General features: G+C 39.0%; 1 protein-coding gene across 1 annotated transcript in view; it reads right to left on the bottom strand.

Annotated features, from left to right (window-relative positions):
• The window catches only part of METTL14 (methyltransferase like 14), a 40,497-nt gene extending 22,773 nt beyond the window's left edge, over positions 1-17,724 (bottom strand). Inside the window, exons 1-5 of the mRNA XM_027543734.1 lie at positions 17,487-17,724; positions 13,452-13,540; positions 12,717-12,804; positions 11,348-11,428; positions 10,925-11,012 (exon numbers count right to left, since the gene is read on the bottom strand). Coding sequence (XP_027399535.1) covers positions 10,925-11,012; positions 11,348-11,428; positions 12,717-12,804; positions 13,452-13,540; positions 17,487-17,552 — 412 coding nt within the window. The 5' untranslated portion in view covers positions 17,553-17,724. The remainder of the gene's footprint in view (positions 1-10,924; positions 11,013-11,347; positions 11,429-12,716; positions 12,805-13,451; positions 13,541-17,486) is intronic.
• Between the last annotated feature and the right edge of the window lie 9,567 nt (positions 17,725-27,291).

A 27,291-nucleotide genomic window follows, 5' to 3' on the forward strand; every position in this document is an offset into this window, starting at 1 on the left:
ATTACTCATCTAAATTGTACTACCAACTCCAAGACAAGTCATTTTCTCTAAGAACATATCCTATATCAGTATTTATAGTTTTAAAGATCTCACATCTCCACATATTATAAACCAAATCCTCATATATATTTTCAAGCTTAGGATCTTCAAAAACACCTCCAAGTCCCAGAAAGGTTAAAAGCAGGAGCCTCATTGTTTCCATGTCCTCAAAAATATTTAAATCTTTGAACCTCAGAAGAGATTTTAGGTAAAATAGCATAATGCCTGTTTAAACAACTGTAGGGGTAAGCAGGGCTTTGAATATCAAACATTCATAAAAGATCTTATTTTACTTTATCCTGCTTCCTTACAAGAATCATAATCATCTTAAGTTAAAAACCAAAAGTCCATCTCACAACCCTAATATCAAAGATTAAAAAAAATGAAAGATTTTGTAAAGCGTCCTTATTCAGTGGTTACAGATCAAATTTCAAATGAAACAAGTTTTAAGATTTTATTATATTTGGGTTTCAATCACTGTAGAGTCAGCTCTCAATCATCTACAAAACAGAGGTACAACTTTTTCTCAATCCATAATAGTTTCCTAAGTACATTTTCTTTGCCTCAGAGAAATAAACATCTTAAAGCAGAAAGGCCAATAATGAAATTTGGCTATATTACTTATAACCTTAAAAAAAAAAAGCTTTATTGAAGTATAATTGATAAACAAAAACCTTATACATTAAACTTACATTTAATGGATACAATCTGATGAGGTTTAACATATGCATATAGCTGTGAAACCATAACCACAATCAAGGTAATACATATTAATAACCTTCAGAAGTTTCTTTGTGTTCCTCTGGTTTTGGTGTGTATGTGCAGTAAGACCCCTTCATGGATCACTGCCTTGTCATGGCCAACGGGCTTGTATAACTCAATGAAGCTATGAGCCATGCTGTGAAGGGCCACCCAAGACAGATGAGTCACAGTGGAGGATTCTGACAAAACGTGATCCACTGGAGGAGAGAATGGCAAACCACTCCAGTATACAAGCCTTGAGAACTCCATGAATTGTATGAAAAGGCAAAAAGACACTGAAAGATGAGCTGCTCAGGCTGGAAGGTGTCCAATATGCTACTGGGGAAGAGCAGAGTACAACTACTAATAGCTCCAGAAATAATGAAGCGGCTGGGCCAAAGCGGAAACACTCAGTTGTGGATGGGTCTGGTGATGTAAGTAAAATCGGGTGTTTTAAAGGATAGCATTGCATAGGAACCTGGAATGTTAGATTCATGAATCAAGGTAAACTGGACATGGTCAAGCAGGACACGGCAAGAGTAAACATCAACATCTTAGGAATCCATGAAATAAAATTATTAGGAATGGGTGAAATTAATTCAGATAATCATTGGACCTATTACTGTGGACAAGAATCCCTAAGGGAAGCAACCTAGATGTCCATCGACAGATGAATGGATAAAGAATTTGTGCTACATATACTCAGCCATAAAAAGGAATGCATTTGAGTCAGTTCTGATGAGATGGATGAATGCAGACCCTATTATACAGAGTGAAGTGAGCCAGAAAGAGAAAGATAAATATAGTATTCTAACACATATATACAGAATCTGGAAAAATGGTACTGAAGAATTTATTTATAGGGCAGCAATGCAAAAACAGGCAGAGAAGTCTTATGGACATGGGGAGAGGGGAGGAGAGGGTGAGATGTATGGAAAGAGTAACATGGAAACTTACATTACCATATAGAAAATAGACAGCCAACGGGAATTTGCTGTATGTCTCAGAAAACTCAAACTGGGGCTCTGTATCAACCTAGAGGGGTGGGATGGGGAGGGAGATGGGAGGGAATTTTAAAAGGGAGGGGACATGTGTGTACCTAATGGCTGATTTATGTTGAGGTTTGATAGAAAACAACAAAGTTCTGTGAAGCAATTATCCTTCAATAAAAAAATAAAAAAAATAAAAGAATCCCTCAGAAGAAATGGAGTAGCCCTTATAATCAACAAAAGAGTCTGAAATGCAGTACTTGGGTGCAACCTTAAAAATGACACAATGATTTCAGTTCATTTTCAAGGCAAACTATTCTACATCACAGTAATTCAAGTCTATGCCCCCACCACCAATACTGAAGAAGCTGATCAGTTCTATGAAGACCTAGAAGACTTCCTAGAACACCAAAAAAAGGATGTCCTATTCATCATAAAGAAAGCCAAGTGCCGAAGAATTGATGCTATTGAACTGTGGTATTGAAGAAGACTCTTGAGAGTCCCTTGGACTGCAAGGAGATCCAACCAGTCCATCCTAAAGGAAATCAGTCCTGAATATTCATTGGAAGGATTGATGCTGAAGCTGAAACTCCAATACTTGATTCGAAGTACTGGAAGCTACCTGATTCGAAGACCTGACTCACTGGAAAAGAACCTGATGCTGGGAAAGATTGAAGGCAGGAGAAAAAGGGGACAACAGAGGATGAGATGGTTGGATGGCATCACTGACTCAATGGACAAGAATTTGAGTGAACTCTGGGAGTTGGTGATGGCACGGAACTGCATGCTGCAGTTCATGGGATCATAAAGAGTTAGACATGACTAAGTGACTGAACTGAACTGATTCATCATAAGGGACTGGAATGCAAAGTAGGAACTCAAGAGATACCTGAAATAACAGACAAGTTTGGCCTTGGAGTATAAAATGAAGCAGGGCAACGGCTGACAGAATTTTGCCAAGAGAATACTCTTGTCATACCAAACACCCTTTCAAAACAACACAAGAGATGACTTTACACATGGACATCACCGAATGGTCAATACTGAAATCAGATTGATTACATTCTTCATAGCTGAAGATGGAGAAGCTGTATAGAGTCAAAAAAACAAGACCTGGAGCTGACTGTGGCTCAGATCATCAGCTCCTCATAACAAAATTCAAGCCTAAACTAAAGAAAGTGGGATTAAATCCAGTGAACAGAATGCCTGAAGAACTATGGACAGGGGTCTGAAATACTGTACAGGAGGCAGCAAACAACACCATCCCAATGAAAAAAATGCAAGAAGGCAGGCAGTTGCCTGAGGAGGCTTTACAAGTAGCTGAGGAAAGAAGAGAAGAAAAAAGAAAGGGTGAAATGGAAAGGTTCACCCAAATAAATGCAGAGTTTCAGAAAACAGCAACAGACCAGAAGGTCTTCTTCAATGAACAGTACAAAGAAATAGAGGAAAACAACAGAAAGCATAAGGCTAGAGATCTCTTCAAGAAGATTGGAAATATCAAAGGAACATTTCATCCAAAGATGGACACAATAAAGGACAGAAACAGTAAAGACCTAATTGAAGCAGAAGAGATCGAGATGGAAAAAATACACAGAAGAATTGAACAAAAAAGATCTTAATGACCTGGCTAACCACGATGGTGTAGTCTCTCATTCAGAGTCAGACATCCTGGAGTGTGAAGTCACGTGGGTCTTAGGAAGCACTGCTGCCAAAAAGCTAGTGGAGGTGATGAAATTTTCAGCAGAGATATTTAAAATCCTAAAAGATGATGCTATTATAGCTCTGCACTCAATAAGTCAGCAAATTTGGAAAATCTAGCAGTGATCACAGGACTAGAAAAGGTCAATCCTCATTCCAACTCCCAAGAAGGACAGTACTAAAGAATGTTTAAACCAATGGACAACTGCACTCAACTCCCATGCTACTAAGGTTATGTTCAAAATCCTCCAAGGCAGGCTTCAGCATTACACGAACCAAGAACTTCCAGAAGTTAAAGCAAGCTGCATTCAGAAAAGGCAGTGGAACCAGAGATCACATTGCCAACCTTCACCAGATCACAGACCAAGCAAGGGAATTCGAGAAAAACATCTATCTCTGTTTCACTGAATATGCTAAAGCCTTTGACTGTGTGGATCATAAAAAACTGTGGAAGACTAAAGAGATGAGAATATCAGACCATATTATCTGTCTCCTGAGAAACCTGTATGCAGGTCAAGAAGCAACAGTTAGAGCCCTACAGGGAATAACTGACTGGTTCAGGATTGAGAAAGGAATAGGACAAGGCTGGTATTGTCAACCTTGTTTATTTAACTTATATACAAAGTACATCATTGGAAATACTAGGCCAGATGAGTTACAAGCTGGAATCAAGATGACCAGGAGATATATCAACAACTTCAGATATGCAGATGATACCACTCTAATGGCAGAGCATAAGGAGGAACTAAAGAGCCTCTTGATGAGAGTGAAAGAGGAGAGTGAAAAAGCTAACTTAATATTAAAAAAACCAAGATCATGGCATCCATTCTCATCACTTCAGGGCAAAGAGATGGGGAAAAGGGGAAAGCAGTGACAAATTTTCTCTTCTTGGGCTTTAAAATGACCACGGATGGTGACTGCAGCCATAAAATTAGAAGACAACTGCTTCTTGGCAGGAAAGGAAGATGACGGCTTCTTAGCAGGAAAGCTACGACAAATCTAGACAGTGTGTTAAAAAGCAAAGACATCACTTGGCCAACAAAGGTCCATATAGTCAATCAAAGCTATGATCTTTCCAGTAGTCATGTACAAATGTGAAAGTCAGACCATATAGAAGTCTGAGCACCAAAGAAGTGATGCTTTTGAATTGGTGCTGGAGAAGACTCTTGAGAGTCCCTTGGAAAGCAAGGAGATCAAACCAAATCAAATCTTAAAGGAAATCAACCATGAAAACTCTTTGGAAGGACTGATGCTAAAGCTGTAGTTCCAATCCTTTGGCGACCTGATGCAAAGAGACGACTTATTAGAAAAGACCCTGATGCTGGGAGAGATTGAAAGCAGGAGAAGAGGGCAACAGAGGATGATGGTTGGATGGAGTCACTAATTCAACGGACATGACTTGGGCAAACTCTGGGAGATGGTGAGGGACAGCGAAGCCTGGCGTGATGCAGTCCATGGGGTCAAAAAGTCAGACGCAACTTGGCGACCCAACAAGTATCTTTAAGTAAGATAAAATATACCCTCTTAAATTTTTTGAAGTATTGTTGACTATGGTCAGCAGTATTGCTGAGTATAAACAATTTGCTATACAGCACATCTATAGAATCTTTTCATCACAGGGGCCTGGAATGCAAAGTAGGAAGTCAAGAGATAACTGGAATAACAGGCAAGTCTGGCCTTGGAGTACAAAATGAAGCAGGGCAAAGACTAACAGACTTTTGCCAAGAGAACACACTGGTCGTAACAAACACCCTCTTCCAACATCACAAGAGACAACTCTACACATGGACATCACCAGATGGAAAAGATGGAGAAGCTCTTTGCAGCCAAAGATGGAGAAGCTCTATACAGTGAGCAAAAATAAGACCAGGAGCTGACTATGGCTCAGATCATGAACTCCTTATTGCAAAATTCAGACTTAAACTGAAGAAAGTAGGGAAAACCACTAGACCATTCAGGTATGACCCAAATCAAATCCATTATGATTATACAGTGGAAGTGACAAATAGATTCAAGGAATTAGATCTGATAAGAGTGTGCCTGAAGAACTATGGATGGGGTTCATAACACTGTATAGGAGGTAGTGACTAAAATCATCCCAAAGAAAAAGAAATACAACAAGGAAAAATGATTGTCTGAGGAGGCTTTATAAATAGCCGAGAAAAGAAGAGACGTGAAAGGCAAAGGAGAAAAGGAAAGATGTATCCATTTGAATGCAGAGTCCCAAAGAATAGCAAGGAGAGATAAGAAAGCATTCCTAAGTGATCAATGCAAAGAAATAGAGGAAAACAACAGAATGGGAAAGACTAGAGATCTCTTCAAGAAAATCAGAGATACAAAGGGAACATTTCATGCAAAGATGGGCACAATAAAGAACATAAACGGTATAGAACATAAGCAGAAGAGATATAAAAGGAAATGGTAAAAATACACTGAAGAACTTTACAAAAAAGGTCTTAATGACCCGGGTAACCATGATGGTGTGATCTCTCACCTAAAGCCAGACCTCCTGGAGTATGAAGTCAAGTGAGCCTTCAATTCAGTTCAGTCGCTTAGTCATGTCCGACTCTTTATGACCCCATGAATTGCAGCACACCAGGCCTCCCTGTCCATCACCAACTCCTGGAGTTCACTCAGACTCACGTCCATCAAGTCAGTGATGCCATCCAGCCATCTCATCCTCTGTCGTCCCCTTCTCCTCCTGCCCCCAATCCCTCCCAGCATCAGAGTCTTTTCCAATGAGTCAACTCTTTGCATGAGGTGGCCAAAGTATTGGAGTTTCAGCTTCAACATCAGTCCTTGCAAAGAACACCCAGGACTGATCTCCTTCAGAATGGACTGGTTGGATCTCCTTGCAGTCCAAGGGACTCTCAAGAGTCTTCTCCAACACCACAGTTCAAAAGCATCAATTCTTCGGCGCTCAGCTTTCTTCATAGTCCAACTCTCACATCCATATATGACCACTGGAAAAACCATAGCCTTGACTAGACGGACCTTTGTTGGCAAAGTAATGTCTCTGCTTTTGAATATGTTATCTAGTTTGGTCATAACTTTCCTTCCAAGGAGTAAGCGTCTTTTAATTTCATGGCTTCAGTTACCATCTGCAGTGATTTTGGAGCCCAAAAAATAAAGTCAGCAACTGTTTCCACTGTTTCCCCATCTATTTCCCATGAAGTGATGGGACCAGATGCCATGATCTTCGTTTTCTGAATGTTGAGCTTTAAGCCAAACTTTTTCATTCTCCTCTCACTTTCATCAAGAGGCTTTTTAAATATTTGGCAAAACTAATACAATTATGTAAAGTTTAAAAATAAAATAAAAAAAAAAAAAAAAAAGAGGCTTTTTAGTTCCTCTTCACTTTCTGCCATAAGGTGGTGTCATCTGCATATCTGAGGTTATTGAGATTTCTCCCGGCAATCTTGATTCCAGTTTGTGCTTCTTCCTTAGGAAGTAGTAATATAAACAAAGCTAGTGGAGGTGATGGAATTCCAGCTGAGCTATTTCAAATTCTAAAAGACGATATGCCAGCAAATTTGGAAAACTCAGGAGTGGCCACAGGACTGGAAAAGATCAGTTTTCATTCCAATCCCAAAGAAAGGCAATGCCAAAGAATGTTCAAACTACCACACAATTCACTCATTTCACATACTAGCAAGGTAATACTCAAAATCCTTCAAGCTAGGCTTCAGTAGTACACAAATTGAGAACTTCCAGATTTCTCAATGTACAAGCTGTATTTAGGAAAGGCACAGGAACCAGAAATCACATTGCCAACATCCTTTGGATCATAGAAAAAGCAAGGGAATTTCAGAAAAACATCTGCATTATTGACTACACTAAAGCCTTCAACTGTGCATCACAAGAAACTACCAGACCACCTTACCTGCCTCCTGAGAAACCTGTATACAGGTCAAGAAGCAACATTTAGAACAGGACATGGCACAACAGACTGGTTCCAAATTGCAAAGAGTTCGTCAAGGCTGTATATTGTCACCCTGCTTATTTAACTTATATGCAGAGTACATCATGTGAAGTGAAGAGCTGGTTGAATCACAAACTGAAATCAAGATTGCAGGAAAAATATCAATAACCTCAGATATGCAGATGACACCACTCCAACAGCAGAAAGCAAAGAGGAACCAAAGAGTCTCTAAAAGAAGGCGAAAGAGGAGAGTGAAAAAGCTGACTTAAAACTCAACATTCAAAAAGCTATGATAATGGCATCTGGTCCCATCACTTCATGGCAAATAGATAGGGGAAAAAAATGGAAACAGTGATAGACTTTATTTCCTGGGCTATAAGCTATTACAAACCTAGACAGTGTATTAAAAAGCAGAGATACCACTTTGCTGACAAAGGTCCGTATAGTCAAAGTTATGGTTTTTCCAGTAGTCACACAGGGCTATGAGAGTTGCACTATTAAAGGCTGAGCACTGAAGAATTGATGCTTCCGAAATGTGGTGATGAAAAAGACTCTTGAGATCCCTTGGAGAGCAAAGAGATCAAACCAGTCAATCCTAAAGGAAATTAACCCTGAATATTCATCGGAAGGACTGATGCTAAAGCTGAACCTCTTAATACTCTGGCCACCTGATGAAAAGAGCCAACTCAGTGGAAAAGTGATGCCGGGAAAGATTGACGGCAGGAGGAGAAAGGGGAGGCAGAGCTTGAGATAGCTGGATGGCATCACCAAGTCGATGGACATGAGTTTGAGCACATTCCAGGAGACAGTGAAGGACAGGGAAGCCTTGCATGGTGTGGTCCATGGGGTCATAGAGTCAGACATGACTGAGCAACTGAACAACAAGATCTACAGAATTAATTTATCTTGCATAGCAGAAACTTTATGCCAACTGCACAACAACTTCTCATTTTCCTCTCTCTCCAGCCTCTGACAACCACTGCTGTGTTCTCTTCTATGAGAATCACTATTTTAGGTAGCTCATAAAAGTGTATGTATTTATATATGTACTACTGATATTTTAAGTGCCTCTTTAAGTGTGTGCATTTTTGTCATTCTGTAACTGGCTCATCTCACCATTATTATTATTACTTTCTGTGCTACATCTAAATTGTGACCATGAAAACATTAAAATCAGTTTTTGTTGCTTACAAGCAAAAAAAGAAAAAGTATATTGGATTACATCAAAATAAAATTTTTGTGTGGTAAATGGCACTATCAAAGAAGTGAAAAGACAACCCACAGAACGGGAGAAAATATTTGCAAATCATACATCTGATAAAGGACTTACACTGAGAATATATAAAGAACTCTTACAATAAAAGTCAAATACCAAAAAAAAAGCTTTTAGACATTTCTCCAAAATAGATATTTAAATGGAAAATAAGCATAGAAAAAGATTTTTAATATCGTTAGTCAGTAGGGAAATGCAGATCAAAACCACAACGAAGGAATGGGAGCTGACTGCTAATGACTGAGTACTGAGTTTCTTTAGGGGAGATAAAAATGTTCTGAGGATGTGTAATATTGTTGGTAGGAATGTAAATTGGTTGCAGCAACTGTGGAAAACAGTACGAACTATCATACTGTTTTCTCAAAAAACTAAAAATAGAAGTAGCTATATGAATATAGAAATTCCACTCCTGGGTATGTATCTTAAGAAAACAAAAATACTAATTCAAAAAGACACATGCATCAATGTTCTTAGCAGCATTATTTACAATAGCCAAGATATGGAAGCAGCCTAAGTGCACATCAACATATGAAAGGATGAAGAAGATGTGGTACACATACATATGCACTGGAGTACTAGTCAGCCATAAAAAAGTGCTTGTTTGTTTTTTTCACCATTTGCAACAACATGGAGGATAATATGCTTGGTGAAATAAGTCAGAAAGACAGATACCATGTGAAATCTGAAAAAATAAAGAGCAACCTAGTGAATGTAACAAAAAGAAACAGATTCAGAAAACAAATTAGTGGTACCAGTGGGGATAGAAGAGGCAGAGCAAAATTGGGGAGGGGACTAAGAAATACAAATTTCTCTCTATACAATAAATAAGTTACAAGCATAATGTTCAGCAGAGAGAATATAGCCAATATGTTACATTAACCATAAATGAAGTATAAACTTTAAAAATTGTGAACCACTATTTGTACATCTAAAACTTACATAATATTGTAAGTCAACTATACCTCAATTTTTAAAAAAAGGTCTAAAATTAGATGGTGGTGATGGCTGCACAAACCTGTAGATACTTTAAAAAATTAAATTATATTCTTTAAATGGGTGAATGGTATAGTACATGAATTATCTTAATCAAGCTATTTTCAAAACTGCAGGGATACTGCCTCTGATGAGCATACTGATAGACTGAACACAGCTGACGAAAGAATCTGAGCTTGAGGATATCTCAAGAGAAATCTCAAAAACTGAAAAGTAAAAGGAACAAAAATTGGGGGGAAAAAAAGACTATCCAAGGAACATGAGATAACTACAAAAGGTGTAATGGAAATATCAGAAGAAAAAACCATAGGAACAGAAGATATATCTGAATCAATAATAACTGAGGGGACTTCCCTGGTGGTCCAGTTGTTAAGAGTCCACCTTGCAATTCAGGGGATGACGGTTCAATCCCTGATTGGGGAACTAAGACCCCACATGCGGCAGGACAACTAAGTCCATGTGCCACACTACTGAGCCACAACAGTGAGCTCACATGCCACAACCAAGATCTGAAGAAATCAAAAATAAACAAATAAAATAACGACTAAACATTTCACAAATTAATGTCAGACATCAAACCCCAGATATAGGAAGCTCAGAGAGTACCAAACAGGATACACACCAAAAAAAAGAAAAAAGAAAAACTCAACTATACCTACGCATATCATTTTCAAGCTATAAAATAAAAGTCCTGAAAGGAACTAGGGAAAAAAAAAAAAAAAACTACTATGGAACAAAGTTAAGAATTATATCCAACTTCTCAGAAAAAAACAAGCAAAAAGAGAGTGAAGTAAAATATTTAAAGTGCTGGAAGAAAGAAAACACCAATCCAGAATTCCATACTTTACAAAATTAATCTTTCAAAAGTAAAGGAGAAATAAAGACTTTCTCAGAGAAACAAAAACGGAATTTGTTGCTAGTAGGCCTATCTTGCAAGAAATGTTAAAAAAAAATTCTTAGAGGAAAGGAAAATGACATAGGTCAAAAAATCAGATTTACCTAAAGAAAGGAAGAGCATCAAAGAAGGAATAAATAAAGGCAAAATAAAAAAGAGGGATAATCACAGAAACAAAATGAAGGAAAGGAAGGAAGAAGGAAAAAATCAACACTGCTTGATGGAAAAAGAGCGTGTACAAGAAGTACTATGAATGGAAAGGGGAAGCCAAGTCAGGAAAAAGTAATTTTGTTAGAAATAAACCACAAAATGGATAAATTACATGCACGTAACCGGCAGCCAGCAATCGCATATCCCCAACAAATCAGACATACCTACATCCCTGATGAAATTCTGGGGTCTATGTCCAGTGTCTACAAAATGTTGGCAGTAATCATTATGGGGATTTAAACTCTGTGTTCCCTAAAGAAAAAGTCAAAATTAAATTAATAGCTTTCACTCTGGTGGCAGATACATTAACTCGGAGCTTTATATTTTATTATGAGGCCAAGCAAAATATAAGCTAACTGATAAATTTAAAAAATAAAAAACATCATTACTAAAATGATAGTTTATAATTCAGTTATCTACAGATATTAATAGCCAAGCATCAGAAGAACATTTCATGAATAATTTTAAATATTTTATAATAATAATGATCCTTCAATAACTGAAAAAAAATCTTAAACATAAGTATTTCAAATCTTTTCAGGCACAAAGCTGAAACATGAAAAGTTAAAGATTTGAAAATTATTTACCTTAAGAAAAGTACTAGAATCTTTATAAATCTCTTCTTCATATGGCAAATTTTCTTCCTCCTGTTGCATTTCTAATTCATCCTTAAAAAAGAAAGATTAAGTAGATATTTTATGTATAAGAGGAATCTTATGTATTATATTGTAAGTATTAACACTCATAAATATTTTATTTCCCTAAGACATAAATTTTTCAAATTACCATTAAAGTCAAACATTGAAGTCTTTGCTTTCTCATCATTAGCTTTGTTTATAATAAAAATTTCCTTTTCATTCTCAATAATAACTGTCTATAACTACTAATTTTATATCTAGATTTACCTTAGATATAAAACTTTAAATTATTAGAATTTAGCTTAAATCATGAAAGATAGGTCCACCAATGGGGCAATTTTACTTCTACTAGAGCAAACCAAAAGAAATCGCTATTTTATAGGTCAAAAATGTTAAAATAGGAGGAACTGTACATGCTTTAATCTAACATAATCACAACATAACATATTTAAGTTATATATTAGGATATATCAAATGCAACCAACACACAATATTGTTTTGCTAAGCTGTGTCCAACTCTTTGCAACCGCATGGACTGTAGCCTGCCAGGCCCCTCTGTCCATGGGATTTCCTAGGCAATACTGGAGTGGGTTGCCATTTCCCCCTCCAAGGGATCTTTGAAACCTAGGGATTGAACCCACATCTCTTATGTCTCCTGCACTGGCAGACACATTCTTTACCACTAAGCCACCAGGGAAGCCTAACACACAACATAGTTTTTATGAAATTAGGTAATTATACTTAAGAGATTTACTGCAACTATTCTCTTCTGTTAAATATAACTGTATAACAATTAATTTGAAAAAATGGAGATAGGTTATTTGCCCTTGACTTTTTTTTCACCTAAATAATGCAACTACAAGTTCAGAAGTTGAGTTTTTTCTCTTGGGCCTCTGTTAGAAATGCTTCTACACTGCTATCTAGCCCATGAATTCTCAAAATATTTTATTGCACTACCTTATATTGTTAAGATGGAACAACACAACTCATAAAAGATAGTACTGTAGCCTCCTGAAAACTGATCCAATTATCCAACGTTTCTGGTACATTTAACTCCTTGCTCTTATTTAAGAATGTTGTTGCCTAGAGCTTACTAGGCATTACGCTTAGTGCTTTACATACATCACCTGATTTAATCCACATACCTCTTCTATTAAAATGAGTAAACTGATATAAATGGTCACATATATGCTAATGACATTATTCAGTATTTTGTCAAAATTCAACTTTTGTCAAATTTGTTTTCCTAGATAAGACTCTACAGATTGTAAGGAATTATTTTTTTCTTGACCAAAACATTGTCCCATTCTCTACTTGCCTTATATTCTTCCATCTTGTCTTCATCTGTCTCTCCTTCATCCTGATACTTACGTTTTGCATTTGGAGCAGAGGTATCATAGGAAGCCCTGAAAATTAAAACTGAAATATCACTCACAAATACATAAGATGTATACATGTATTCATTAATATTAAAGAACAGTTTTACAAAGACAGAATAAGGCAAATTTTTCCTAACTAAACAGTATCCATTCACTCGGTTTATAAATTTTAAAAGTATCATAACCTGATTAATAACTCTGTACTTTATTTTTGAGAAAGCAACCAAATGAGAAAATAAGTTTTTATAAGGTATGTATGGCAAAAAGAAATTTCTACATATCATTCTAATCTGTCTTGAGTGAAACTGATATTCTAATTGGTAACTACAATACTGAAAAATTCTAAATGCTTTATGAACTATCAAATGAATACCACTTTTAGGGTAAAGTACTTTTTCTAAAATAAAGATTTTTAAAATAAAATTATATATAGTACATAAGCTAATTCTCAGTCTAATACTCCATTTTCTAACTAGTTCATAAATGAGAACTTACTTATATTCAGAAAATAAGCATTTCATAATTCATAGACCATAAAAATCAATGTTTTCCAAATTGGTATGCTGATGCTTATCATAACAACATACTTGATACCTAAGATTATTGTTTATTAAAGCAATGATCCTTTTGCAAATATTAACATATCATTTATAAAAAGCCATTATTCTACTGACCTGCAAGTTTCTCTTGTTTCAGCAATTTCTCTCTGCTCATCTTTGCTATTTAACACAGCACCGATGCTGTCGGCACTTTCAGCTCCCAACTGAGAAAACGCAAAACTCAACATTAGAACACAATACGCTAAGCATCCTTTCTAGCCATTTGCAGCAGCATTTAATATATCAAATATTAAAAAAAAATAATAATCCCTAACTACCGTAGCAAGCAAATGGACTATTTACCTTCCAGGAAAAACAGAAAGTACCTTGAAACAAAACCACATTATTTAAGAATGATTTCAACAGCTGAAAAGTATTTTATGCTTTAAGTTATACTGAAATCAAAACAATTAACTTGAGCCAATCTTCTTTTAAAGTAAATAATAAAATATGATTTAGCAGTAGTAACCAAAAAAAAAAAGCAGCTAATAGTGTTTATAGTTTGATAGGCATTATGTTAAACACTTTTCATCCATCTGTGTACCATACCTTATTTATTTTATACAGTACATATACTTCATGTGTTATACCTTATTTATCCCATACTGTAATAAATTGGTTTTATTCAAGCCAAGTCTTTATATAATGATTACAGGCACAATACTAAACTTTCCAAATACCTGAAAAATAGTTATGCAAATTATGGCTGGCAGTTGCGGAAATTTTGCAAAATACAAATGTAAACAAATAACTAGTTGAGATAAGTCTGGCTACAAACTGTGGCATCAATTCATGGAAAACTTAAAAACCAAACCAAAGGTATAGAAAGCAATTTATAGGCCATGAGGAATCACTTAATATTTTTAAGCACAAGAAGAGCATGAGGAAGTCTGCATTAGATAGTCCCTTGAGCTCAAAAAGGTGAGAAAGCATACTAGAGCCCAGCCTTTATTAAACAGTTTTTATTACACAATTATATTAATTCCCACTGCCTCTTTAGACTGTTCCATGACTCCCCTAAGATTTCTCCAATGATAAATCTCGTCCAATATATTAACTGTTCCTGATATTTTAACTCTTCCATAAAATTTTCCTGACCCCTACTCTGTTTCATCGGAAAACACATCTACTTCCTGTAGGGGAAATGCCTTTTAACCTTCTTCCCATGAAAGTGACTGACTCCACTCCCTTCAGTTCTCAGATAAATACAAGTCACTTTCTCAGAGAGAGAAAATAGGTAGTCTCCTTCCATTTTTCTCTTACCTCATTTGCTTATTCAGATCATAGTTCTCATTCAGATCAAAATACAAACTAATTTTGTTTTACTTTTGTTTATTCCCTATTTTATTTTATATTTGTACACCTCAATTATTTTATGTTCACATTTGTCTACTTCTCCCCCCACTGAATTGTTAGCTCATTGAGGAAGAACTCTGTCCTGTTGATATCTAATGTTCAGGAGCTATTATAAAGTCTGAATAAAGTCTGACTTATAATAGATGCTCAATAAATATGTGAATAAACCAATGAGATTTCTTGCCAAGGCCTAAACTAGAATACGATGTTTTATAAGACAAACGTTTTAAATCAAATTGTGCTTACATAATCGTTTTCTTGTGTTCCAACTTTTTTTTTTAATTGTGGAATGAATGGAGTAATTAAACAGACTCTCCATTGTGGGTGTGTATTTGTGTGCGCTCAGTTGTGTCCAATTCTTTGTGATTCCCCCTTGACTGCAGCCTACCAGGCTACTCTGTCCATGGAATTTTCCAAGCAAGAATACTGGAGTGGGTTGCCATTTCCACTGTGGTAGCACTAAATATATTATTTAAATAATTATGACAATTTGGTATCCTTTGAAAGTATACTAACTTTTAAAAACAAAGCTCCAAGTTAAAGAGCAGGTGTGAATTACTGGTGGCAGCATCAACGGCCACACTCATGGTATGTGCCTATACACTGCATCTGATATCTTCAGCCAAAAGCAAATCAAGCAAATTATATACGCTGAGTTGTGCTCTACTTTGAAGTTCATGAATCAACAAAAACTTATTAAAAACTAACTTTGGTTAAGAAACAAAGTTAAGGAAGATTAACCCAACTGGAATTGTATGAGTTAGTGATGTACAGCAGTGGCCTCAACATTCAGTCAGGACAATGGATGCACAGAGCGAGAAAAGCCTTAAACCAGGGAGTTCCAGACCAAGTTCTGCCCTGGGCTGTGCCATAAAGGATAGAAAGAAATCAGAAAGAAAAGACGCTTCTTAAAAATTACAAAGTCTATATTACACAAATAACTTTCTGGAGAGCAACTGGTCTATCTTGTTCACATAGTAAGTGAAAAAAAGGCTTCTAGTAAAGTGGAAATCTACCATTGATTATATTGGCCATCCTCACCCAGGTGGAATGGCTTCTAACCAGTTATTTTAGATGCTTAGAAGGTGTACTGGAAAGAGCACAGAAAGGCCTAAGACTGAAGCTGGCAAACTTAAGTTTTGTCATCTTCAGCATGTAAGGTAAATTCTTTGAGCTTTATTTTCTTCACCTATAAGATCCAGATAGCATCTGACTTGTATGATAAAATAACATACGTAAAAGTTTGTCAAATCCCTTGACACATACAACGGACTTAATAAATGGCGGCCATTATTAAATGCTGTACACTGTGTAAGTTCTCTAAAGGTAGGATAACCTATTATTCATAGTGGACTTACCAACATCTACAAGAGTTCCTGGTACATAGTAAAATATTCAAGAAATAATTGTTTATGTATGTATCTTGAATCAAATATAGGTCTGAATTCAAAACTTAAGTGTAAAAATCTTACTTGGTTGTAATAAAGAGCCACTGGACATTTTCAAACATAACATGATAAAAGCAACTGGGATAAAGAAAGCTTGAAAAAGATATATGATGTGTCAAAAAATCATAATGTCAGAGGCACAGAAACAGATCTAATTCCAAACACCCACTTTTTTTTTTTGGCTTACACCACGGGGCTTAAGGGATCTTAGTTCCCAGACCAGGGACTGAACTCAGGCCACAGACATGAAATCACAGAGTCCTAACCACTGGACCAACAGAGAAGTCCCTAGACACCGACATTTTAAACACTATACCATAAATCTTTTCATCGTGTCATAAAAGAAGCTATATATTTGACTTTCATTTAGCAAAACCAAGATTCATTACAGAAAAAAAAAATAACTATTTTCGAATAACTATTAAGATTCCTCATTAAAGCTTATGAGCATTTCCCCCATCAGTTACTGACCCGAGAGATAGAAAGGAAAACACAGCCTCTGACTTTAAGCAAAGGTGTGCATCTGCATTTTCTGCATGTGTACTCTACTAATCAGCACGTGTCAACTTACACGCAAGCAGCGCGGAAGACAAGCTTTGGAGAGACAAACCAGGGTTCAACTGACTGGCCTAGCGGTTAACGACTCGGGGGAAAAATTCGTTAGCCACCGGCGCCCGTGTTTCATTATGTGAAGATAATGCTACCTCTTTGAGAGATTTGTTGTGACTGAGTAAAGAATTCAAACATTTAGCTGTGGGTAATGACGAGGATACCGTATACAGCACAGTCGACTGCAACACCCATGATGCAGAACCTAAAATTGACACCCAGGCTACTTCCAATACGGTCTTTAGATATTATCCCAGAAAAAAACACTGTAAACCTATTTCGCAATGAAGCCACAATCTCATGAATCAGGCGCTGATACGAGAAAAGCAAGACACAAAAGACTATTTAAAAAGTGAAGAGAAACTGAGGGGTTAACGAGTCCCCTTTCCTCGCGTGAACTGCGATAACTTACATACAAACACCAAAGTTTTGTATCCTCATCACTGAGGATGCCAGGCACCTGGCGGGCATTCCATACATGCTGCTGAAGACCAGGCGTGGCGGTCGCTTTAGCACCACCAAGGACCACAGCATGAAAGGGGAACGATTCGGGGTACAGAGGTTAGAGAGGTCCTGGGATTAAAGTCGCGAGACCAGAAAGGGCTGCCGGGTGGCAGGTGAAGAGACGGAAAAACGGGTAGAAAGGGACGAGGAACGCGGCGCACGCGCATTCGCGACCCCTCCCTGGGCCGCGGACCTGCTGCGCGAGAAGCTGTCGACGTAACTTCTGCCGCTCTCGGATCTCCTGCAAGCGGCTGTCCATGTCCCGACTTGTTTTCCACTACCTCGAAAACCTGGCAATTAGCGGATGAACCCTTGCTCCAATTTCTCTTCGGAATCTGTGGATCACAAAATTTTCCAGCCGCTTCAGGAGGCGGGTACCCAATACCATCTCCTCAGTAGGTGTTTCCGGCGCGGCCGGAATTTTGCGCCACGGAGCCCGGAAGTCCCGCCTCCCCCTGGACGCCCGCGATTTGACGCTATTTAGCAGAGGCCCAATGAATGTCCTGCGGCGCCCGGGGTGTCACGGAAGGTTCCCGCCCTTCCGAGAGCGCGGGCTGTCAGAGTGGTGCGGGCAGGTGGTCTGCCCTCTCACTGTCCTCTCCTGGGATTGCAGGCTTCCTAGGTCTGTTAGCACTGTTTCCGAGTTGTGGGTTGTATTGTTACTTTTCCAGTAACTCCCCAGTGGCTGGTGCTGGCGTTTTAAAAATTGCTGGATACCAGGTTTTTTGCTAAAAGCACAGACTCGAGTCCGATTGCCGGGTTTAAACCTGGGACTGTCCTTTACTACCTAAATGGCCTTGGCTAGTTAATCACCCTCTGTGTGCCTCTAGTTTTCTCATTTGTACAGTGGGAGTGATAAGGGCCTACTTCACAGAGTTGAAGATAGAATAAGCAGAGCTAGAAGCATACCACCATGGATGTGTTTATTGAGATTTTTATTATTACTTATATTTCCCTTTAGGCAGGGAACAACAATGCAGGAGACATAAGAGACACGGGTTCGATCCCTGGGTCAGGAAGATTCCCCTGGAGGAGGGCACAGCAACCCACTCCAGTTTTCTTGTCTGGAGAATCCCATGGACAGAGAAACCTCGCAGAGTTGGACAGGACTGAGCGACTAACACTTTCACTTTGACTTTTTTGTCCTCTATTACAGTTCAGTTCAGTTCAGTCGCTCAGTCATGTCTGACTCTTTGGGACCCCATGAACCGCAGCACGCCAGGCCTCCCTGTCCATCACCAACTCCCGGAGTCCACCCAAACCCATGCCGATCAAGTCGGTGATGCCATCCAACCATCTCATCCTCTGTCGTCCCCTTCTCCTCCTGCCCTCAATCTTTCCCAGCATCAGGGTCTTTTCAAATGAGTCAGCTCTTTGCATCAGGTGGCCAAAGTATTGGAGTTTCAGCTTCAACATCAGTCCTTCCAATGAACATCCAGGACTGATCTCCTTTAGGATGGACTGATTGGATCTCCTTGCAGTCCAAGGGACTCTCAAGAGTCTTCTCCAACACCACAGTTCAAAAGCATCATTCTTTGGGGCTCAGCTTTCTTTATAGTCCAACTCTCACATCCATATATGACCACTGGAAAAACCATAGCTTTGACTAGACGGACCTTTGTTGGCAAAGTAATGTGTCTGCTTTTTAATATGCTGTCTAGGTTGGTCATAACTTTCCTTCCAAGGAGTAAGTGTCTTTTAATTTCATGGCTGCAGTCACCATCTGCAGTGATTTTGGAGTCCAGGAAAATTAATCACTAAAGGGATGCTGTCTGTACGCTTAAATTATACATAAATGGCCCATCTCTGGGAACCCTGATTTCCAGGGAGTGCGCATTAAGCTAAAATCCTTCTCATAGGAAACATCGTGACCAGACCCACCTGTGAATCACCGCCAGGAGAAAGAGATTAATACATCCCCCTCCAGAGGCTGATAGGAAACAGAAAGCGTTTGACTCCCTCCACTTTTACTATAAAAAAAAGCCTAGGTTCCAGCTTAGGCAAGATGGTTCTTTGGGGCATGAGCCCACTCTCTTCTTGCTTAACTGACTTTCCAAAGGAAGTCATTATTCCTTGTCCCAACTACTTGCCTCTTGATTACTGGCCTTTTGTGCAGCAAGCAGTATGAGCTTAGACTTGGTAACAGATGGGTCAAAGGAAAACAAGTCTTTGTTGTATTCTAGAGGCCAGATGCTAGGGGGCCCGCTTTTAGTGTTTGTGCATTTGTCTTAGCTGGAAATAACCCTGAGATATACTGCTTGTAGAAGGGGGCTCACTAATGATTCTCCTCTCTTTATAGGAAGGCAGCAAAGATGAAGTCTTAAGTTATTACCACTATACACCATATTATCATCTTATTCCAAATTCAAAGTACTAGCAGAAGTAGGCTAAGAAAGTCATGTGGCTCCATGTTTAGTTGGAAATTGGGCAAGTACTTAGTAACATTTAGTAACAAGTCTATATTCTTCAAGAGGGGATTTACTTTTTGAAAATAGTATTAAATCCTCCAGATAGAAAGCAAGTGGTGCAGGCTAGGCCAAAAGGGGCTAAACTCAGTAACAGGTGGGTCATCATAAAACATGTCTTGGTTCATGTTCTAGAGGTCAGAAGCTAGGGATCCCCTTTTTGTGCTTTTCATTTGTCTTAGCTGGAAATAACCAGTACTAGACTCTACCAATTGTCATGAATTTTTCAATAAGTAGCTCTGAAAGGAAATTTCAAAAAAGGAGTCCTAAAATTCCTTTGAGTGGTGGCAGCACTATTTGAAAAAGTGTGCTGACTTCCAAGGGCCCTATACTGTAAAAGACAGTACTGCTGCTGCTGCTGCTAAGTCGCTTCAGTCGTGTCCAACTCTGTGCGACCCCATAGATGGCAGCCCACCAGGCTCCCGTGTCCCTGGGATTCTCCAGGCAAGAACACAGGAGTGGGTTGCCATTTCCTTCTCCAATGCATGAAAGTGAAAAATGAAAGTGAAGTCGCTCAGTCGTGTCCGACTCTTAGCGACCCCATGGACTGCAGCCCACCAAGCTCCTCTGTCCATGGGATTTTCCAGGCAAGAGTACTGGAGTGGGGTGCCATTGCCAATACTAACTTGTACTTAAAAATCAGCTGCATCACTTGCCAGTCACATGAGTACTGATTCGAACTTTTATTGATCAGTGATGTAAATAGACATTTTGTTCACTCAAATACGCATTGATATTTATTGAGCATTTTATATGGTAGACACTATGGTGGACCCTCGGGTATATCAATGACCAAAAACCAAACAAATCAAATAGTTTTTCTTTAAGGAGCTTACTATCAAAAGGAGGGAAAATTTTTTTTCCTGGTAAAGTGCAGTGCAGTGAGTGGTACTTGAACCTCATACTCACCCACACTCTGCTCTGTAATGATGGTTGAGCTGGGAGTTCACAACTGAATTTCCCAGCTTTTCTTGTCTGATGGCTTCTTATAAGATTCTGCAAAGAATTCTGCACAGGCAGGTTAGAAGGTGGAACATGGAATAGCTATTGCCCCTTATTTCTCCACCTCTCTGCTTCTGTATCTGGGGGAATGGCTGTGGCCTTTATAAAGTCGTAGAGCCAGTTGAGGAAGCCCCTCCTTAGTGGTCCCACCTTCCCTTTCCCTATACTCAGGTGGGTGTCCCCAGAAATGACTTTTGCTCTTGGGCTTTGAAAATACCACCTCCCCACTCTATCCTACCAGCTCTAGGGCTGGCAGCCACTTCCTGAAGTTAGGAATTTATGATTTAATCTCACCTTCCCCTTTTTGCTCTTCTAGCCTTCAACATTTCTCCATAGCAAATGCTGTCTCTTTAGAATTCCTTGTATGATTTGTTTTCCTGCCTGAAATGTGTACTGATAAAGAAGCAAATGTGTGCTACCTTATAGTATGTACAAAGCCATTGGCGTGTAGCAGAGAGTTGTTGCAGTTTTCACAAACAAAGGGATATAACTCTGAAGTCTGTCTCCCAATGAATTTTAAAACACCAGACCACACCAGCACACATGTAGAGTACTGTACATGAGCATCAGTAATATTTCTTCATCACGACAAAATAAGGGCCACTAGGGAATGTGCATGGCAGGGGCGGGGGAGAAGAAATTTGAAAATTCCCCAAATATAATTCATATTCTTTGAAAAAGCAATTTTACTTGTAGGCACTTATTTTAAGGAAGTAATGAGAAATGCCAGCTTCCCAGGTGGCTCAGTGGTAAAGAATCCACCTGCCAATGCAGGAGATGTGGGTTCAGTTCCTGGTTTGGGAAGCTCCCCTGGAGGAGGGAATGGCAAGCCGCTCTAGTCTTCTTGCCAGAAAAATCCCATGGACAGAGGAGCCTGGCGGGCTACAGTCCATGGGGTCACAAAAGAATCTGACATGATATAGCGGCTAAACAACAAGAAATGAAAGATCTAGGTAACAATTAATGCATCTCCCCTCTTGGGCTCCATCCCATAGGCCTACAAGTCCTGTGCTCATCCAGCATCAAGCCCAGAGTTAGCAACAGAGACACTAATGGTTTAATGGATGGGGAACTAACATGTGTGAAGCAAGTCCTGGAGCAACACCTCATGGTGTATGGCAAATGGCAGGCAAGACGTGGTGGCCATCTTCACTGGGGGGACGGGAGTATATTACCAGTTATAAGGGAACTGATGTCAGAAGGGCTCATTCGTTACTAGGGAAACCAGTAGAGGGGCATGCCCTTCACCACCCTTTGGTGAGAACAATCACTAAATCACTAGCTGAAGCCTGAGGCAAGTACATAGGAAGGTCAGTCATGTGATTAGGGTGCAGGTAGTAGGAGTGGGGGGGATGTACAGAGAGCAAGAGAGCAAAGGTCTTCAGTGACCTGACCATGCATTCCCCCTAAGTTCCTTGAGGATGACTCTTCCAAACTTGTGTATCCAACTGCCTATTGTCCATCTTACTAAAATGTCCCTCACAGTCTCAAAGTTGAGATGGCTATAAGGTGAATTCATCAATTACCCCCATCCGTTAATTTTTAATTAATTGTTATTGAAGTATAGTTGCTTTACAATGTTGTGTTAGTTTCTGCTGTACAGCAAAATGAATACATGTACATATCCCCTCCCTTTTGGGTTTCCTTCCCATTCAGGTCACCACAGTGCACTAAGTAGAGTTCCCTGTGCCTATCTTTTAAATTCTACTCCAAAAATGTTTCCTCTTTCAGTGAGTGGGATCAATCAGTTCAGTTCAGTCGCTCAGTCGTGTCCGACTCTTTGCGCCCCCATGAACTGCAGCATACCAGGCCTCCCTGTCCATCGCGAACTCCCGGAGTTCACTCAAACTCACGTCCATCGAGTCGGTGATGCCATCCAGCCATCTCATTCTCTGCCGTCCCCTTCTCCTCCTGCCCCCAATCCCTCCCAGCATCAAAGTCTTTTCCAGTGAGTCAACTCTTTGCATGAGGTGGCCAAAGTACTGGAGTTTCAGCTTCAGCATCATTCCCTCCAAAGAAATCCCAGGGCTGATCTCCTCAGAATGGACTGGTTGGATCTCCTTGCAGTCCAAGGGACTCTCAAGAGTCTTCTCCAACACCACAGTTCAAAAACATCAATTCTTCGACGCTCAGCTTTCTTCACAGTCCAACTTTCACATCCATACATGACCAATGGAAAAACCATAGCCTTGACTAGATGGACCTTTGTTGGCAAAGTAATGTCTCTGCTTTTCAAAATGCTATCTAGGTTGGTCATAACTTTCCTTCCAAGGAGTAAGTGTCTTTTAATTTCATGGCTGCAATCACCCATTTTCCTAAATAAGAAGCACTCTACCTCTCCTTCAGCCTCCTTATCTGCTTTGTGACTGTAATCTCTTCCCCCACCTTAACACTCACACAGATACCCTAGTCTTCATTTCTGTAAACACAACCTTGGATGATATGTATCCTGATTCATATCCTAATTTTTCTATCAGTTTTCAGTCTATCAAATTCTTACTAGAGATTTGTGGAAAAATTAAAATTTATCACTTCTGACTCTACTAAACATTTTTACATGCTTCCCCATTGTCTGGGGCAGTGCTGTCCAAGAAAATTTTTATAATTATAGAAACTCACTATTTGCACTAAGTCACTAGCCATATGTATCCACTGAGGATTTGAACTGTGCCTAGTGTACTCAAGGAACAGAATTTTTATTTGATTTTAATTAATTATATGTAATTAACCATATTTGGTTTATCAGCTACTATATTATATAACAGAGCTCTAGGTTCAAGGGGATTAAAATCTGAACTACCCAGCATTATATGTAAAACAGTCCTCTGTTAGCCCTCCCATTTTCATTCTATTCTCCTTTATGTACCCAATCTTCCAGGTATATTAAAAAATTTTATCTATTTTCCTAAAACATACCTTTTTTCTTGTATGTTTTATGAACTTATAACTGGGTGAAAGAAAATCTCCTAAAGTAAAAAGAGATATTCTTAAAAGACTTTTAAAAAATACATTTGGTAAGAAACTTTTTAGGAAGCAGCTAAAGAACTAGAAATGAATGCTTTCTCCCAGTGCCTTGGAAACAACAAACGCTCAACAAATGTTTATTGATGAACTCTTTGAGGCTACCTGTCTAATTTTTCTGAGCTTCATTGGGAAGGTTGGTTGTCAGTAGCTGTTTTGGGAGGGATGGGAGACAGCCAGTTAGCATTTGAGATTTGCCACATCATCCATGGAAATTCATTTACAGCCATTGAGTGCAGGTTTCTCAGTCTGTGCGTGTGTTGTGCCCAACAGGACAGCGGTTAAGATCTAGTGCAGCTGTAGCACAAGAGAATATTTAGCAAGCCTCATGTGTCAAATAAATGGACTACATGAGAAACAGGGATTAAGATGGTTTTTCTTATCATCTGTCAATAGATTTTTTAAAAGGCATTGTGATTAAATTATTCTGGAGACTTTCCTGGTGGGCCAGTGGCTAAAATTCCACACTCCCAAAGAAGGGGGCCCAGTTTCTATCTCTGGCCAGGGAAATGGATTGCACATGCCACAATTAAAGAGTTTGAATGCTGCAACGAAAGATCCTGCATGCTGAAATGATGGTCAAAGATCCCACTGTCGCAACCAAGACCTGGTGGAACCAAGTAAATTTTAAAAAATACTTAAAATATTTTATAAAAGATTCATTTTCTGGACTATAAAGAAGAATATTTCACAGATTATATGTCAGTGTTAACTGGAAAATTGTGGAGAATGGAGTATGTTTGATTTACCTGGAGAATTAGCACAAAAAAATCCCTAATCTTTTCAAAATGACAAAAATAAGGAAGCAAGTGAGACAAGGCAAAGTGAAAAGCATAAAATAATGCAAAGACAGTTTAAGTAATGTCAAAACACTTAACCAAATAGATGAAGAAAAATGTTTAAGTATTGGTTAGTGTGATGTTAAATGACTGTATTATTTGCAAAAATCAGTTCTGCTGGAGCACACAAAAGAGGGTGGATGAATCCCATAGGATAGGTTAAGTACAGGTAATGAGTAAGGCCTTGGAGTACAGAATAAAGCAGGGCAAAGGCTAACAGAGTTTTACCAAGAGAACACACTGGTCATAGCAAACACCCTCTTCTAAAAACACAAGAGAAGACTCTATACATGGGCATTACCATATGGTCAATACCGAAATGAGATGGATTATATTCTTTACAGCCAAAGAAGAAGCAGCTCTATACAGTAAACAAAAACAAGACCCGGAGCTGACTGTGGCTCAGATCAGGAACCCCCTTACTGCAAAATTCAGACTTAAATTGAAGAAAGTAGGGAAAACCACTAGACCATTCAGCTATGACCTAAATCAAATGCCTTACAGTGGAAGTGACGAATAGATTCAAGGGATTAGATCTGATAGACAGAGTGCCTGAAGAGCTATGGATGGAGGTTTGTGACATTGTACAGGAGGCAGTGATCAAGACCATCCACAAGAAAAAGTAATGCAAAAAGGCAAAATGGTTGTCTGAGGAGGCCTTACAAATAGCTGAGAAGTGAAGAGAAGTGAAAGGCAAAGAAGAAAAGGAAAGATATACCCATTTGAATGCAGAGTTTCAAAGAATAGCAAGGAGAGATAAAAAAGCCTTCCTCAATGATCAATGCAGAGAAATAGAGGAAAACAATCCAATGGGAAAGACTAGAGATCTCTTCAAGAAAATTAGAGATACCAAGGGAATATTTCATGCAAAGATGGGCAAAATAAAGGGTAGAAATGGTATGAACCTAACAGAAGCAGAAGATATTAAGAAGAGGTGGCAAAAATACACAGCCATATTATACAAAAAAGATCTTCATGACCCAGCTAACCATGATGGTGTGATCACTCACCTAGAGCCAGACATCTTGGAATGTGACCTCATAGCATCACTATGAACAAAGCTAGTGGAGGTGATGGAATGCCAGTTGAGCTATTTCAAATCCTGAAAGATGATGCTGTGAAAGTGTGGCCCTTCAATATGCCAGCAAATTTGGAAAACTCAGCAGTGGCCACAGGACTGGAAAAGTTCAGTATTCATCCCAATCCGAAAGAAAGGCAATGCCAAATAATATTCAAACTACCGCACAATTGCACTCATCTCAAACACTAGCAAAGTAATGCTCAAAATTACCCTAGCCAGGCTTCAACAGTATGTAAACCATGAACTTCCAGATGTTCAAACTGGATTTTAAAAAGCAGAGGAACCAAAGATCAAATTGCCAATTTTTGGATCATTGAAAAAGCAAGAGAGTTCCAGAAAAACACCTACTTCAGCTTATTGAACATGCCAAAGCCTTTGTGTGGATTACAACAAACTGTGGAACATTCTGAAAGAGATGGGAATATCAGACCATCTGACCTGCGACCTGCCTCCTGAGAAATCTGTATTTAGGTCAAGAAGCAACAGTTAGAATTGGACATGGAACAACAGACTGGTTCCAAATCAAGAAAGGAGTATGTCAAGGCTGTATATTGTCACCCTGCTTATTTAACTTATATGCAGAGTACATCATTAGAAACGCTGGGCTGGAAGAAGCACAAGCTGGAATCAAGATTGCCAGGAGAAATATCAATAATCTCAGATATGCAGCTGACACCACCCTTATGGTAGAAACCGAAGAACTAAAGAGACTCTTGATGAAAGCGAAAGAGGAAACTGAAAAAGTTGGCTTCAGTCAGTCAGTCAGTGAGTTCAGTTGCTCAGGCATGTCTGACTTTTCGCGACCCCATGGACCACAGCATGGCAGGCCTCCCTGTAAATCACCAACTCCCAGAGCTTACTCAAACTCATGTCCATTGCATCGGTGATGCCACCCAACCATCTCATTCTCTGTCATCCCCTCCTCCTCCTGCCTTCAATCTTTCCCAGCATCAAGGTCTTTTCAAATGAGTAAGTTCTTTGAATCAGGTGGCCAAAGTATTGGAGTTTCAGCTTCAACATCAGTCATTCCAATGAACACCCAGGGCTGATCTCCTTTAGGATGGACTGGTTGGATCTCCTTGCAGTCCAAGGGACTCTCAAGAGTCTTCTCCAACACCACAGTTCAAAAGCATCAATTTTTCAGCGCTCAGCTTTCTTCACAGTCCAACTCTCACATCCATACATAACCACAGGAAAAACCATAGCCTTGGCTAGATGGACCTTTATTGGCAAAGTAATGTCTCTGCTTTTTAGTATGCTGTCTAGGTTGGTCATAACTTTTCTTTCAAGGAGTAAGCAGAGACATCTGGACATCACCAGATGGTCAATACTGAAATCAGATTGATTATCTTCTTTGCAGCCAAGATGGAGAAACTCTATACAGTCAGCAAAAACAAGACCAGGAACTGACTGTGGCTCAGATCATAAACTCCTTATTGCCAAGTTCAGACTTAAATTGAAGAAAGTAGGGAAAATCAAAAAGTTGTCTTAAAACTCAACATTCAGGAAACTAACATCATGGCATCACTTCATCCATCACCAGTCCATCACTTTATTGCAAATAGATGGAGAAATAATGGAAACAGTGAG

This window comes from Bos indicus x Bos taurus, chromosome 6, assembly GCF_003369695.1.
Source record: "Bos indicus x Bos taurus breed Angus x Brahman F1 hybrid chromosome 6, Bos_hybrid_MaternalHap_v2.0, whole genome shotgun sequence".
NCBI classification, from domain to species: domain Eukaryota; kingdom Metazoa; phylum Chordata; class Mammalia; order Artiodactyla; family Bovidae; genus Bos; species Bos indicus x Bos taurus.